The following is a 15,427-nucleotide window of genomic DNA, read 5'->3' on the forward strand; positions in this document are numbered from 1 at the left end:
CTGCTGCTCCTTCCCACCTGGCTACGGAGGTGCCTGATTGTTGTTTGACCATCAGAATGATGACTGATGAGTTGGATATGAATAAGATGATTCATCAAATTCTGCATGAAGATTTAGGGTAAAAGAAGGTCTGTGCAAAATTTGTGCCTCATGGATGAGCAGAAGCAACAAAGAGTGACACCATGTAAAGACTTCATCCAGACTTGTCAAGACAATTCTAATTTCCTTGACTGTATTATTATTGGAGATCAGTGTTGGGTGTTTCAGTAAGATCCAGAGATAAAGCATCAGAGCATGCAGTGGACTCCAAAATCATCACCAAAGTCCAAAAAGTTTTGTTTACATAAATTCAGGATTAAGATAAAACTGATAATGGTTTTTGACAAACGGTATGATTCACAAGGAATTTGTACCTGTAGGGAAGATAGTCAATGTTGTTTTTTATGTACAGGTGCTTCAGAGACTATTGAAGTGAATTTCCTGGGTGAGGCTGCAGTTTCAAGAGAAAGGTAGCTGGTTCTTGTTGCACAACAGTGCCCCCACCTGTTCCACATTTATTGTGAAGACATTTCTGACTAAACATGGCATTGCACAAATCAACCATCCACCCTACTCTCCCAAACTAGCACCAGCAGACTTCTTTCTCTTTCCCAAAGTGAAAACTGCCACCAAAAGAAAGAGATTTCAGGATAGTGAGGACATAAAGAAAAACGTAATTGCTGAACTAACTGAACATCATCTCTTTTCAGAAACTTTTAGAATGGTGTATTAAGTATGTTCAGTCAGTTGGTGATTACTTTAAATAAAAATAAAATCATTTTTGAGCTCCTTCACTTTGTGTTCTTTTTATTGCACCAATCCAGGAACTTTATTGGCACACCTCATATGTCTGATCTGAACACTGACAATTTATATACAGCATACAATTACCCCCTCCCCACTTTCCCTCCAGCTGAAATGTGTGCTTATGAACAAGCATGTTGAGTTTTTGCAGCACTGGAACTTCATAGCCATCTCCAGACATTTTGTGGCCTGGCATGTCCTATTTTACACAAAATTGTTTTTACACATAAAAAATTCCATAAATATACCACTTCATCATAATCAGCCATTTTTGATCCACTGTAGGATGAAGGCCTACCCAGTTTTCCAGTTCCTTCTGTTTTGTGCAATGGCCATCCATTTACTAACCATGAACTCGTGAATTTCATCTGTCCACCTCCGTTGTTGTCTTCCAGGTTTTCTTCTAGCTCCTCTTGGGTACCATTCTGTTATTTTCTTAGTCCATCTGTCATCATGCCTTCAAGCTATATGTCCTGCCTAAGACCATTTTAGTTCTTTAGTTTTGATAAGGATGTCCTTTACTTGAGTTTGCTGCCTAATCCATGTGTTTCTCTTTTTATCTGACAGTCTGAGTCCTAATATAATTCATTCCATTCGTCGCTGTGTAGTTCTCAGCTTCTCTTCCATTCTTTTGGTGGTGCCCAAGTTTCACTTCCATAAGTCATGGTGGGGAGTATACATTGGTTCATTATTTTATGTTTCAGACAAATTGGGATATTGCTCCTCAGTATGTGACTATATTTTCTGAATGTTATCTATCCAAAATTTATTCTTCTCATGATTTCCGGCATTTAGCATTTATCATTATTACAGCTAATGACTTGTCCCAGATAAGTATATGAATCTGCCTTTTCAGTTACTGCTCCTTCAATAATCCCTTTCTGTGGCATAATTGTTCATCATTACTTTTTTTAGCCATATTCATCTTTAGTCCAAAATCCTTACTAACTCTACATTACTGATTAAGATTTTCCTCTAATTCTTTGGGATCATGGCTTATGATCACAATGTCATCTGCAAATTGTAAATGGTTTAGGTACTCTAATCTTCTGAAAGCTTCCTCAAGGGCAGCAGTAAACAACTTCGATTGTGATATTGTGTCTCCTTGTTGAACTCCTTTCTCAATTTTAAATTTGCTTCTGTCTTTGTCTTCAAGATCATAATATATGGGGTATCTATGCCTTGTCTTTGCCATTGCCTTCTGCTGTATGGAGTAAAATGCCTTTTCATAATCCACAAATGCCAGGCATAATGGTGTTTTATATTTATTTGCTTTTTCTATTAGCTGTGATATTACATGAAGGTGATCTATAGTTGAGAATCCTGTCCTAAAGCCAGCTTGCTCTTTCAGTTAAGTTTCATCAAGTATTCTTTCTAATCTGTTAGTAATGACCCTTGTGAACAACAAGGAGATGTGGGATAACAAGCTAATTGGTCTATAATTTCCAGTTTCTGATTTATCTCCTTTCTTATGCAGCAAAACTATGATTGCATTATTCTACTCCTCAGGCATTGTGCCTTTTCTAATACATTTTGTGAAGAGTCTCTTCCTCCCAATTTTAACAACTCTACAGTAACTTCATCTTCCCCTGGGGCTTTCCGATTCTTCATTTTCTTCAATGCATGTTCTACCTCACCAGGAAGGATATCGGGTATGTTGTATGTGTTACTAATTTGTGATCCATCTTACCAATTGCTGGCATCATTCCCTTGCTCCTTGTATAATTCTCTATAGTAGTCTTCTGCCATTTGAATTATGCCTTTTCTGCTATTTATAAGTACACCATCGCTATTCTTCAGTTTCAGTCTCATTTGTCTTTCTGTATTACTGCTCATGGCTGCTGATTTAAGTCCTTTGTTTTCCCTTAATGCTTGTTCTACTTTTCATGTGTTAAATCTTCTTATGTCCTTTCTGAGTCTTTCTAATGGCTTTGCATAACTCAGTATACTCAATTTTATCCTTGTTAGTGTTTAGCTTGCTGTTCATTTGTCATCTTCAGTTCATCATGACAAGTGTTTCTTGACTAATTTTTTCTTCTTTGGATTTCTTTTTACGTATAGGTTTCTTGGGCTTTATTACTTTGAGAAAGTTGTACTGTTCCTCATCAATATCTTGGTCCTGAACAGTCTGCAAAAGCTCAAACTTGTTCTTAAGTTCTGGTACATACTGTTTTTCTCCTCTTCTGTTATCTCAGAGACCTTCGTATTATTTACTTGAGTCAGTTTTTTCCTTTCTTTTCTTACATCTATATCAAGTGTGCATCTTACCATTCTGTGATCTCTTCCAACCTTGTTCAAGACAGTAACATCATTCACGATATATCTTCTGTTAGTGAGGATGAAGTCGATTTCATTAGTTATTAATCCATTTGGGCTCTTCCCTGTCCACTTTCTGTTCAGCCTTTTCTTGAAAAAAGTGTTCATTACTGACATTCCTCGAAATTCTGCAAATTCCACAAGTCTTTCACCAATTCTGAAATTTCCTATAGGTCCCCTTTCTACGCTGTTTTGTCTCTTTCCAACCTTAGCATTGAAGGCCTTCCATAATGATAGTGTAGTGGATTTTATGCTCACCTAGAAGGCTCTCAATTTCGGTGTACATTTCTTCAACCTCTTCATCATCATGGCTCGGTGTTGGTGCATAAATCATTATAACCTTTAGCTTGTACCTCTTAGAAATCCTGAGTGATGCACTTTTGAATTCCAAAATGTTGTTTTTTATATCTTTATGGACCAGAAAGCCAACTCCACCTTTGCTCCTTTCACTGTTTCCATTGGTGTATAGCAGATTTCCACTTGATAAACTTATAAGTGATTCATTTCTTCTTCCTGTTTCAGCCAAACCAATGATATTCCAATTCACATTTTCTAATTCCTTTTCCAGCTCTAATATCCTATCATCACCAATGAGCGATCTTATATTGTAACAGGCCAAGTTCAGTTTCCATGCATGGCAGCCTGGTCGTACCCAGAGATTCTTAGCACTCTCTGCTTCCACTCTGATCCTCTCTCTGCTGTAAGAGGGGGAGTGAAAGCTGCTGGGGACTGAGGGACATTTTTTTTGTCATGCTCTCATTTGCTGGAGGGTTTGGTCTTTTTCTCTTCACACTGACCAGGCATCTTGAAGAGAACCACTCTACATGTTGTCGCCACCTAAGTGACATAACAGGGCTTACCATCAAGAAGGTGTGCAATAAATACACCACTTAGTCAGCCATTCAAACTCTCTTTTCTTATAAATTCCAGCTTAGCATTTTGGTTATTCCCATTCCAACTCAAAATATCCACTTTTCTTGTTTATACTCTGCCACAACTACCAAGTCAGAGGAGTTTACAATAAATCATGAATACAATTGCTAATCATATTTAGCATTTGCTGGCTTGAACCATTGTCCACTCAAAGAGTGTGTGTGCTACTGCACTCTCGCTCCTGACCACGCAGCTATGACAGTAATCATATACATAATGAAGTCTGACAAAGTTGAAAATTATCCTAAAACAAAAAAAAAAAAAAAAAAAAAAAGGATAAATGCTGCTTCTGTCCTATATTTTCTTTAATATATTAGTTAATTTTTTTTAGAATTTTTCAGAGCTCAGCAATCTTACTATGATGGCAGTATACTTTTATATATGTGGTTAACTAGGCCTAGACAACTGAAAGCATGGAAACATTTCATAGCATAACCTTGCCCTATTTCATGTTTGTGAAATTGGGCAAGTTAGGACATAAAAACTGAAAGAGCCAATCATGACTCAGTTTTAAGCCCTTTTCATGTTTAAAAATCCTGCAGTTTCAACAGGCAAGAAAGAATTATTATACGATCAGGGAGGTAAAATTATGTTTATGATTGTAACAATTAAGTTTTTTATATTTTGTGTTAAAACTTGTTTTATTGAAGGGAATATAATTATTCCCTTCAATAAAAGTTAATGTAAATAATTGAATTACTATTTAAAGATTCTCTTTGTAGTTGTTCACTAACACAGGTGGCATTGTATCCACTAGAGAAATGATTTATATGTCTTTTAAAATAGATCATACTAGTTATTATGATACTCTAGTAACTAAATATTACACTGTAATAGTGCCAATTTAAAAATGTTTTGGAAATAAATTTTCCAAAACAGCTTATTGTAGCTCATTACACACAAAAGAAAATAGCTGTATATAGCTTGTTCTATGTTATAACAAGTAGATGTGGCTTCAGTGAAATGATTTAAAATTAAGTATTAAGTTAAATTTTGCTCACTAAATAGCCAAAATCTAGATACAGTCTACATGTTTCATTAGAACTCACCATTCAGGTAAATTCACGATTATAAAGCACTGAAACAGAGAAACAAGGCCAAGGTAAACAAAGGTAAGAGCAAGCCACTTTTAGACTTAAGACTAAGATTTACCTTATGTAAGAGAAGGTAAGTCTTAGGTTGAGAAGTTTATGATTTGTTCATGCTTGTCAGCAGAGATATACATCTTCCATCTTTTTTATAATAAAAATATTTTTATAAATAAATGTCTATATGATAATTTTTTTATATAATAATTACAGACATGAAAGGTTATTGGAATTTCTTATATTCTAATATAACAGGTTTCAGTTCCCTTATACCATGTGAATCACTTGAAGGTTGAAAAACCAGACATATGTTCATTGAATACAAAAGAGCTGAAGTGCATCATTAATAGTGCAGGTATAAGCTATTTGTAAAATAAACACACTACACTAAACTGCATTGAAAGAAATGTACAGGAAAAGTCTTTTCTTTATACTTATCTTACTAGTAACACATAAATGCTTGGTCATTTTTATAATATTTTTGTGTTATTTGCCATTGACAAGAAAACCAGAGTTTCAGAATGTTTTTCCTACCTTGTGTAACTTTTAATTAAAGTTTTCTAAATTATTCTGTCCTTACATAGCAATGTAGTATATATATATTTTACAAGATGTTGGACTTATTCAAAAATATGGTACATGACTCAGTTCTGACTGAGACTGGCAGTACTTTGGGCAGTAATTTGTAGGCTATTCTTGAAGGGATCATAATGTGACTATTGAATCATTGCTGGGCACTAGATGCAGGATGAGTGATTATCTGCAATTTAAACTTGGCACATTGATACATGAAATTGGGTTGCTGAGAAAATGAGTTGATTCTCTAGAGTAGATTAAACCTGGTGACTTGGCAGCAACACAGATTTCAGACAAAAGGATGTCATGAAATTGGCTATTAGTATATGAATGGAATAAGAAAATCATGGAAACTGGAAATGTCTCACAGCAGCCACAATCCAGGTGCAAGCATAATTGCTAAAGATGTGGAATTGATCTCAGAATCATTTATGCTTAATCTTCAGAAATCTGTTCACGTGTGTGGTCAGGAATTGCAGATTCCTCATTCAACAATGCACAAGGTGCTGCATAGGTGCACAAGACTGCATGCATATAGGATTCAACTTATATGGGCTCTTAAGCTCAGTGATTGTCCACAATTCCATGCATTCGCCACAGACTTGTTGTGGCGAATCCGCAATTTCACCACAGACTTGAAGTACTCTTCCTTTGGTACACATAGCACAGGGGCTACAGCAGATCACTGATGCTATTGCAATAATCAAAACAAGCATGCACAAGCAAACCTAGAGAAAGCTAGTATATTCTCTTGATCACAAGGGGGGGGGGGCTCATATCAAAGTGGAATATTGATGACTGAGTGAACATAAACTACACGATATGTCCTTCCCAATAAATCAAACCCCATTAAAATGTGATTCTAAGTTGGAAATATTTTATGTAACAATCAATGGTGTAACTAATTAGTTATCAGTTTTCATGTGAACTAATGAGATTTTGATTTGATTATAGATATGAACATTTGATTATAGACATTGGTACTAATGATATTAAATGTATTGGGAATTTCGCTGAAAAGGTGTTTTGAATTGAGGCAAAATATATTTTTCTGCAATTCTACTCAGCAACAGTAGGAGGAATTTTATGATGAGTCTCGTCAGTTAATCCTAGGCTTGAGAGACTGCAAAGCTTTTGGTGTGGGGAGGTTATTAACATGGCCCTGCTGTAGTTGGTAAAAGGAATTTTGCGGGAATGGAAATCATTGAAGAAGTTTTAGGGTTTCTGAGAAACTCTTAGTGGGGAGGCAGAGGAAACAGGAGAGCTAATAATGTGAAATTGATCAGTGATATGGGCCAATGTTACACTTGTACTCTACTCCAGGATTCAGATGAGAGGCTTTCAGAGACCAAGAGCAAACTGCGATCTAACAAGACCATGGATGATCATTCATCAGTTCAGTATGTGATAGAAGCAATATACTACAGGCTACTGATGGTGCAACATGCTTCAATAGTTATAAGGGATGTATGACACCACCCTATATAAAGGTGGTGTCACCTTGATATAGGGATGACAAATTTCATTTTGGAATATACAGTGTTTATAGTAAGGACAGGGAAGAATTATAGGAAAGTTGAGAGTGTGAGTGGCAACAGACTGAATAATAGCAAATGATATGATAAAAGTCTCTATATGCATCTTCTTTTGTAATGAGACACTCAGTCTTGTTATGGGAAATTTCATCTTAAATTAGAAATCATGGACTGGCACCTTGACTTATGGGGTAAATTTTTTGAATCAGCTTGATGACATCTGTATGAATGCACAGAAGAGTACAAAGGGCAAGAATATTCTTTGGTCTGGTCATCATCAGTGATCCAAATAATGTCACAAATATGATGATACAGGATCCATTAGCAGCAAATAGCCTTAGTGTTCTAAAGTAGACAATTGCAAATCAGAATTTCACATTCGAGGATAAGGGCTGGAGTTTTAATTTGAAGAAAGGGAATTTTTCAAATAGATAGCCTAAGGAGGTTCTTAAACTCAGTTGAAATGAAATATATAAGAAAGGACAGTTTCTTTCAAGACGTCCATCATCAAATTTATAAGTGCATTGATTCATTAACGTATGAGTGCACTTGTAGCTTTCTACACAAGGAGGATGCTAAGATGAATAAAAAGGGATTTAGCAAGAATGACAGATAGCTCAGATTCATATAATTATAAGTTGAGTTGTAATGATGCCACAGAGAGGATAAGGTAGGCAAAGTCTGAGTATTGTGAAATCATTAGCTATGAGAACCAAGAATGGGAACAAGGAATTTTATTCATTTGTAAATATGAATGGAAAAAAGATTAAACCAGATAGGACCTTTGGAAATGGTAGAATCATAAATAATCCAGCAGATGTCACTAGTGAGCTGAATAAATACTCTGTGTTGCGCTTCTCAGTAGGAAGTTCCTTTTGAGGTGGAGGATATTTTTTGCTAATATATCTCAGTTCTGCAAGCTATATATTATTATACAAGAGTCTAACAAACAAATTAAGCCTAAAAGTGGATAAGGGCCCAGGTACCAGTAGTATTTATTAATCAGTATTGAAAGGGGCTTCAAAGATATGCACCAGACCTTTAAGGTTAATCATTCTTGACTTGGAGAAATGCAAAAAGAGATAGGTAGAACAGGAACAGGGTATATCTGCCAGGGGCAAAAGTTGATGACGTTGTAGGGCAGATATCTTTTAAGGGCACAAAAGTGATAGTATTGTACACGTTGGCACTAATGACCTTAAGAGTAAGAGATCTGCAGATTTACTTAACAAGTACAGATCAATGCTGGAAAAAAGTCACGAGTTAGGGTTAAATTTCAAAGTGTCTGCAATTCTGCCCAGACACGATAGGAGGGAGTATATGATGAGAGCCTTGTCAAGAAATTCTACCCTGGAGAGATTTTACAAGGCTCATGGGGTAGAATTTTTTTCAGTGTGGTCTGTGCTTGTTAATAGGAGAGGGTGCAAGAATATTTATTGATGCTATCGAGACAGTGTTAGGTGGCCCAGAAAACTGATAGCTTGGAGGGGATACACAAACTAATAGATTAACTACGGCCACCGGCAGAGGTTAAAGCAATTCTTGCACTGTTTTTATTGGAATGAACAGCAGCCTGGGAAGCAAAGGTGCTAGAAATTTCTAGAACTGCTGGAATTCATCATGGAACAAGTAAATACATGGGCTGTGTTTGGATAACTAAGAGTAAGAACAGGTGCATATATACTTGCATATACACTAATGCTAGGAGTATAGTTAATAAAATTGATGAATTTGAAGTGCTCATCAAGACATCAAAGGCAGATATCGTTGGGATTTCGGAGACATGGTGTCACATAGATATAAGCAGTGCAGAATTGGAATTTGGGGAGTACAATGTGTACAAAAAGGATAGGAAGGGAAGAGGGGTTATGCTGTTAGTTAGGAAACACATAAAATCTAAGGCAGTGCATCCGGTAGGCATGGATGGCCAGTGCAGTGTTGAGTCAGTTTGGTATAACATAAGCAATGGGAAAGCAAAGATGAGAGTAGGAGTGTGTTATAGGCATAATGACTAATGAGTACAATGAACAACTGTATGGCGAAATAGAGAAATCAGAATGTCTTATAAAGGGGGATTTTTTTTTTAACTTTTCCAGATATTGATCGGAACTTGTGGGTTGGTCACTTACACACTAGCAAGACTTGTGTATTTACTGGATGACTGCTTTCTACAGCAGAATGTTCGGGAGGCAACTAGAGGGAGTAATACTCTTGATCTGATTATCAGCAGTGATTATTCATGCATTAAGAATCTGCAAATGAAGGAATCACTAAGTGGCAGTGATCACAGATTACTTGTGGATTTACTTAAAGATGTAACTACAATCAGGGGTAAAGGAAAGGGGTTTTGCATTCATAAAGGTGACTATGGTAGTCTCTGACAGTTTTTAAATTCTATACTGTGGGACCAACTGATAATGTTACCAAAAACAAATTCTAAATCGGAAGCATTCAAGAAACTAATCTTGGAAGTTACCACGCCTTTCATACCTGTTAAGGGGCGCCTCCGTAGCCAGGTGGGAAGGAGCAGCAGTGCGTAGCACATGCTTCTTGATTAGACCGGGGTTCGAGCCCGTCACTACCAAATACGGAGGATGCGGAAAGGTCAGGGAATGACCACTGCATATCCCGGAGCAATATGGCCTTAGTTGCTAATGCTCCTAATAACAAACAAACATCATACCTATTAAGAAATACTGTTCAAGATTTAAGCCTAAATGGATGTCAAACGAACTAACGAGACTTGTGGAAGAGAAAAAAAAAAAAATGCATGCAATGCATATAAATTATCAGGTGACACAGAAGCCTATGGTAGATATAAACTAGTTTGTAATCAAATCAGAAAGGAGGTTAGGCAGGAGAATGCAGATTATGGGAAATCTGTGGCAAAGGATGCAAAGAAAAACAGCAAAGACTACTTTACTTATTTAAGCTATAAAAGGAAAAGAATGAATCAGATTGGTCGACTTGATATCAGTGGTTTGACTGTTGATGATTCTGTTTAGATAACGGACAAACTGAATGAGTATTTTCCACCTAAATTTACAGATGTGAGGAATTCTGTAGGGTAGTGGAGGACAGAAGCTTATTAAACTAACATGGAAGTAAATGATTTTGTAACTGAAAGCAAACTGGAGGAGAAATTGTTGAAGTTAAACATAAGAATGTCACCTGGGGTAGATGGGATCTATCCAGTTATATTAAAGGAGGTGGCAAAGGAAGTAAGAAAACCCTTAGCCACAATTATGAGAGTATTCTCGGGCTCAGGGGAGGGCCCCACTGACTGGAGATGTGCGAATGTATCCCCAATTCACAAAGAGGAATCAAAGGGTGACAAGAGTAATTACAGACCTGTTAGTTTAACTTCTGTTCCTGGGAAAATAATGGAGTCTGGTTAAAGCATTGCAGGATCATCTAGACAAGACTGCAGTAATAATTCAGACATGGCATGGATTTGTTAAGGGGAGTCTTGTCTGACCAATTTAATTGGATACTATGCCGTAGTCACAAAGGAACAGGATGCAAAAAATAATTCTGATGTCATATACTTTGATTTCAGGAAAGATTTTTGATATTGTTGCACATGGACGACTACTGTACAAATTGGAGCAGTATGGCATTAAGGGCAAGTTGCTACAATGGATAAAAGGATGGTTGAGTAGGAGAAGACAGAGTGATAATCAGTGGGCACTGCTCTTCTTGGACTAATTAGTGAAGTTCCTCAGTGTTGAACCCATTGTTGTTTTGTATATATATCAATGATATTGACGAAAATATAATGCTGAAGTTTGCAGATGATATGAAGGTTAGCAGGGTTGTTAATGACAGTATGCTAATGCAACGGAATCTTGAAAAGTTGGGCAGATGGGTTGAACATTGACAAATGCAAAGTATATATATATATAGTGCAGTAACCCTAGAGTAACATACCAACTGTGTAGTACTACACTCATGGTAGTGGAGAATGAAAAAGACCTGGGGTAATTGTGCAGTCAGATATGAAGTTTTCTGAGCAGTGCAGACAGGCTGCCAGAGCAAGTCATACGGTCTTCTCAATGATATACAGGAATTTTTTCCAGCAGGGATAAGGAGGTGATTATCCCTTTGTATAAGGCAGTGGTCAGGCTGCACCTTGAGTACTGCATACTGGTCTGAAGGCCTCATTTTAGGAAGGATGTGGAGTTGCTAGATGGAGTACAGAGAAGAGCAACAAGATTGGTGAGTGGAACAGAGAGGTCCTCTTACTAAGAAAGGTTTAATTTCTGCAAATTGCAGTGTCTGGGGATTAGGCACCTGCGATGTGATCTTATTGAACTACTTTTATTGATGTGTATTAGGTCTTGAATGATTTGAGCAGGCTCAATTCTGATGGGAGTCTTCCTCTTGCTCAGATTACGAACCTGAGGGACATAAACTTAAATTTAAAAATACAGCTGTAGAATAGACGTGTGGAAATTTGCCTTTAGCGCCAGCAGGTAGTAGATTGCTGGAACAAACATCTGTCTTTCATTGTGGAAGTTGATACCTTAAATAAATTCAAGGAAGAACTGGACAAATGTTTGGAGTGAATGGATGGGTGAAATGGGAAATGGGTTTTTTTTTTTTTTTTTGGCTATCGCTGTATAAGCTTGCTTTCTTGCATTATAGGTATTTTCTATTGCTAAGTGCTAATGTCTTGTCATTACAAAAAGGTCTAGGGATCAGAAGGGCAACAGTAGACCAGTCACTTTAACCTTAGTGGAAGTGAAGATTTTGGAATGTATGGTCAAAGGTACAAAGATCATCTTGAGAGGTAAAATAGCCCAAATGATCACCACATAAAGAGAAAATCTTCTCTAGCCATCCTGATATATAATAAAAATTTGCACAATCAGAATGTTTTTGACATGTCAGCAACATGCCTGATCAACATATTGGAATATATATGGATCACTAAGTACAGTAATTAATTGTTTTTCATTGTAAATTGCCTCTTTTGAAAGAGATCAGATCACATTTGATACATCTCACTGAATGCAAAAACAGTAGTTCAGTTCTAGTGGATTCCAGGCCATTCTGGAGTCTTCGAAAATGAGAAGGTAGCTTAAACTGCCAGAAATCCATATTCACTCATTCCTGTTTCATCATTCACCTTGGTTCCATATATGGACTACTTATCCACTATACAGCAGGATTATATTGACTGATGGACATTAATATGGCAAGACAAATTCATAATATACTCCTGCAAATCAAGCAAACTCCATCACTCAGGTGCTCTTTGCAAAAACATATATTGTAATGCCTAACTGACTGACAGATGAGCACTCTCCCATGCCATACTACTTTTATTGTCACTCCCTGTTCACAGTAAACTGATCCTCCTTGATTCTAAAATCAAGCTGCTAATCCCATAACTTTTAGATCCCTGATTAGTCCAGCATAACTTATTGGAATCAAGTCATTTAAAGCAGATTTATATGAAAAATTTTCTACTGTATCTCATGCTCAGTATTAATGACCGAATCCACATAACTCCTGTTAATCATGATTTGCTTAGCATTAGTTGCCGTTGTGGAGAAAATCCCTAAACCAACCAACCAACCAGTATCTCTCTCTCTCTCTCTCTCTCTCTCTCTCTCTCTCTCTCTCTCTCTCTCTCTCTCTCTCTCTCTCTCACACACACACACACACACAATGCCTTGATCACTTGGTATAGGCAACAGCTACCATTTACATTAGTGCTGATTGGTAAAACAGAAAGTATATGCAAACAGTATTCAGCTTTATATATATCAAATATAACTGAGATAGCATTTCATAGTTTTTCAAGAAACCTGAAAAGAGTGAATAGAAAAAGTCATTTTAAACATATTTTGTGAGTGGTTGTATTGCTGTAGTATGGAAAAATTAAAACAAGTTAACAAGAACTATTATCATTGCAAAATCCGATCACCACATAAGTGATATGTGAAAGATAGCATAAAAAAAATCAGAATTAAACAAATTGTTTACTAAATTCTTTTAGTAGTTTCGTGGTGTTATTAAATGTATGCACAACAAATATTTTAATCATAGTGGGTGCCATCCATATTTTTATAATTTTTCATAACTTTTTGAACATTTTAGTGATGGTGGTTAATAAATTTAGAATGTACTAAAAAAAGGTCTAGGGTTGAAAGCCTCAGACTGCAGGAAATTTACTAGACAAACAAGTTAGTGCAAAGCATCATTTTAGTTCATAGTAAATCACCAAATTAGGTGAAATGCTATCATTTTTGTTACTTCTCAAATTGTGAATGGCTTCAGAACGAGTTGCCTGCAATTGCACACTACCTCAGATATGCTTCTCCAGTAGGGAAGACTAATGTTAGTTTACTTATTCTTGATGGATACTACCACCCAAACGGCCCCGTTTCAAAGCTTGGCTTCTAATTGGTGGGCAGGTAGGTACCCCAGTGGTACAGTGAGTTAAACTTTATAACCTAATTATGAAGTTTAACTTCATAATATGAGAGATGCCAGACAGTGTGCGATAGTAAAGTATTAATAAGAGTTAGAGCAGAAAGCCTCAGACTATGGGAAATTTCCTAGACGAACAAGTTAGTGCACAGCATCATTTTAGTTCCTAGTAAATCACTGAAGTAAGTGAAATGGCATTGTTTTTGTTACATCTCATATTGTGGATGCCTTCAAGAGTCGTCTGTTATTGCACTACCTGGAATAAGCAATGTTTCCTCAGTTGAGAAGACTAATGTTAGTTGTTCTTGGCAGATTCCATCACAGATGGTGTACGATAGCAAAGTACTAAAAAGGTTTTAGGGCTGAAAGCCTCAGACTATGGGCCCACCCACTGACAAGAAGCCAACACACTTTGAAACAGTGCCATCTGGGCAGTGGTATTTGCCAAGAATAACTAACATTAGTCTTCTCTACTGGAGATGTATAACAGACAACTCATTGTTGTGAAGCTGTTCACAATTTGAGATGTAACAAAAATGATGCCGTTTCACCAATTTAGTTGATTTACTATCAACTAAAATTATGCTTTGCACTAACTTGTTCATATAAATTTAGAATGTTATTGTAATTATAGTGGTATAGCAGTTTGAAAAAAGTTGATATTTTAGTTTTGTTTTTGGCAACAAGAAATATTGGATTATTCATAATCAGCATCGCAATAAAATTTCTTCTTTATTTGCAAAATTTAGTATGAATTATGGTTTTTGTTTTTCTTTTGTCAATAATAAGTACGGTAATTTATTTTATTTTTCAGTATTAGGTAATCCTCACGGTCACATTTTTGTAATGTGCAGCTATTCATGAATATTTATTCTCCATTTTTAAATCTTGTAATATTCCATAATAGAAGTGAAGTATTTTATGCTTAATATGTATATTTATTGTTCTATTTCTAGAATACTGTAATAAAGCCAAAACTGAATCCTTTCCAAGGCATAATTTCACGTTGCTTTGAACCTCATTTAAATATATATGTGGAATCTCAAGATAGGTAACATATAATATAGTACTTTATTTAACACTACACATAATTTTTAATTGTGTGATGATCTTTTTCCTTTTTAATTTAAGAAATTTATTATTATTATTGCAAACATTGAAGTTTTTATTATTTTCAGGAATCTTTCTCAGTTAATGGAGAAGTTTGTTGAAGATATACAGAAAACAGCATTACCAAGGCCTGAAACTGGTGGAACTGTAGTTCTTCCATCTTGTGGTGATCTGTTCGTCTTTTATAAAAAATGTCTAGTTCAGTGTACACAGCTAAGCACAGGGCCTCCCATGTTATCGTTGGCATCAACATTTCAGAAATACTTACGGGAATATGCTAACAAAATACTTCTTAACAGTTTACCAAAGTAAGTACTTTTATAAGTAGGTCATTTAATGGAATTGAGTCATTTTTAACTGAATCATTTAATTGTAAAAAAAAAAAAGATATGCATATGTCACTTCCTGCTTTCAGCTAATTTAAAATTTTTCAGTGACAAAAAAAAAAAAAAACACTCATAAGTGGTCCACAAATGGCAGCCGAGTAATGTATGGAACTTCCTTTTTTTTTTTTTTTTAATTTCACTTCTTCCATGTCTTTCTGAATATTTTATATGTAACGATGCAAAATAGATAAGTATAAAT

General features: G+C 36.0%; 1 protein-coding gene across 1 annotated transcript in view; it reads left to right on the plus strand.

Moving 5' to 3' along the window:
* Positions 1–15,427, plus strand: part of Vps53 (vacuolar protein sorting 53) — a 205,779-nt gene that overhangs the window by 103,059 nt on the left and 87,293 nt on the right. The window contains exons 12-13 of the mRNA XM_090381067.1: positions 14,689–14,783; positions 14,911–15,150. Of these exons, the coding sequence (XP_090237193.1) occupies positions 14,689–14,783; positions 14,911–15,150 (335 nt within the window). The remainder of the gene's footprint in view (positions 1–14,688; positions 14,784–14,910; positions 15,151–15,427) is intronic.

This window comes from Mastigoproctus giganteus, chromosome 9, assembly GCF_048544385.1.
Source record: "Mastigoproctus giganteus isolate SK-2022 chromosome 9, ASM4854438v1, whole genome shotgun sequence".
NCBI lineage: Eukaryota > Metazoa > Arthropoda > Arachnida > Uropygi > Thelyphonidae > Mastigoproctus > Mastigoproctus giganteus.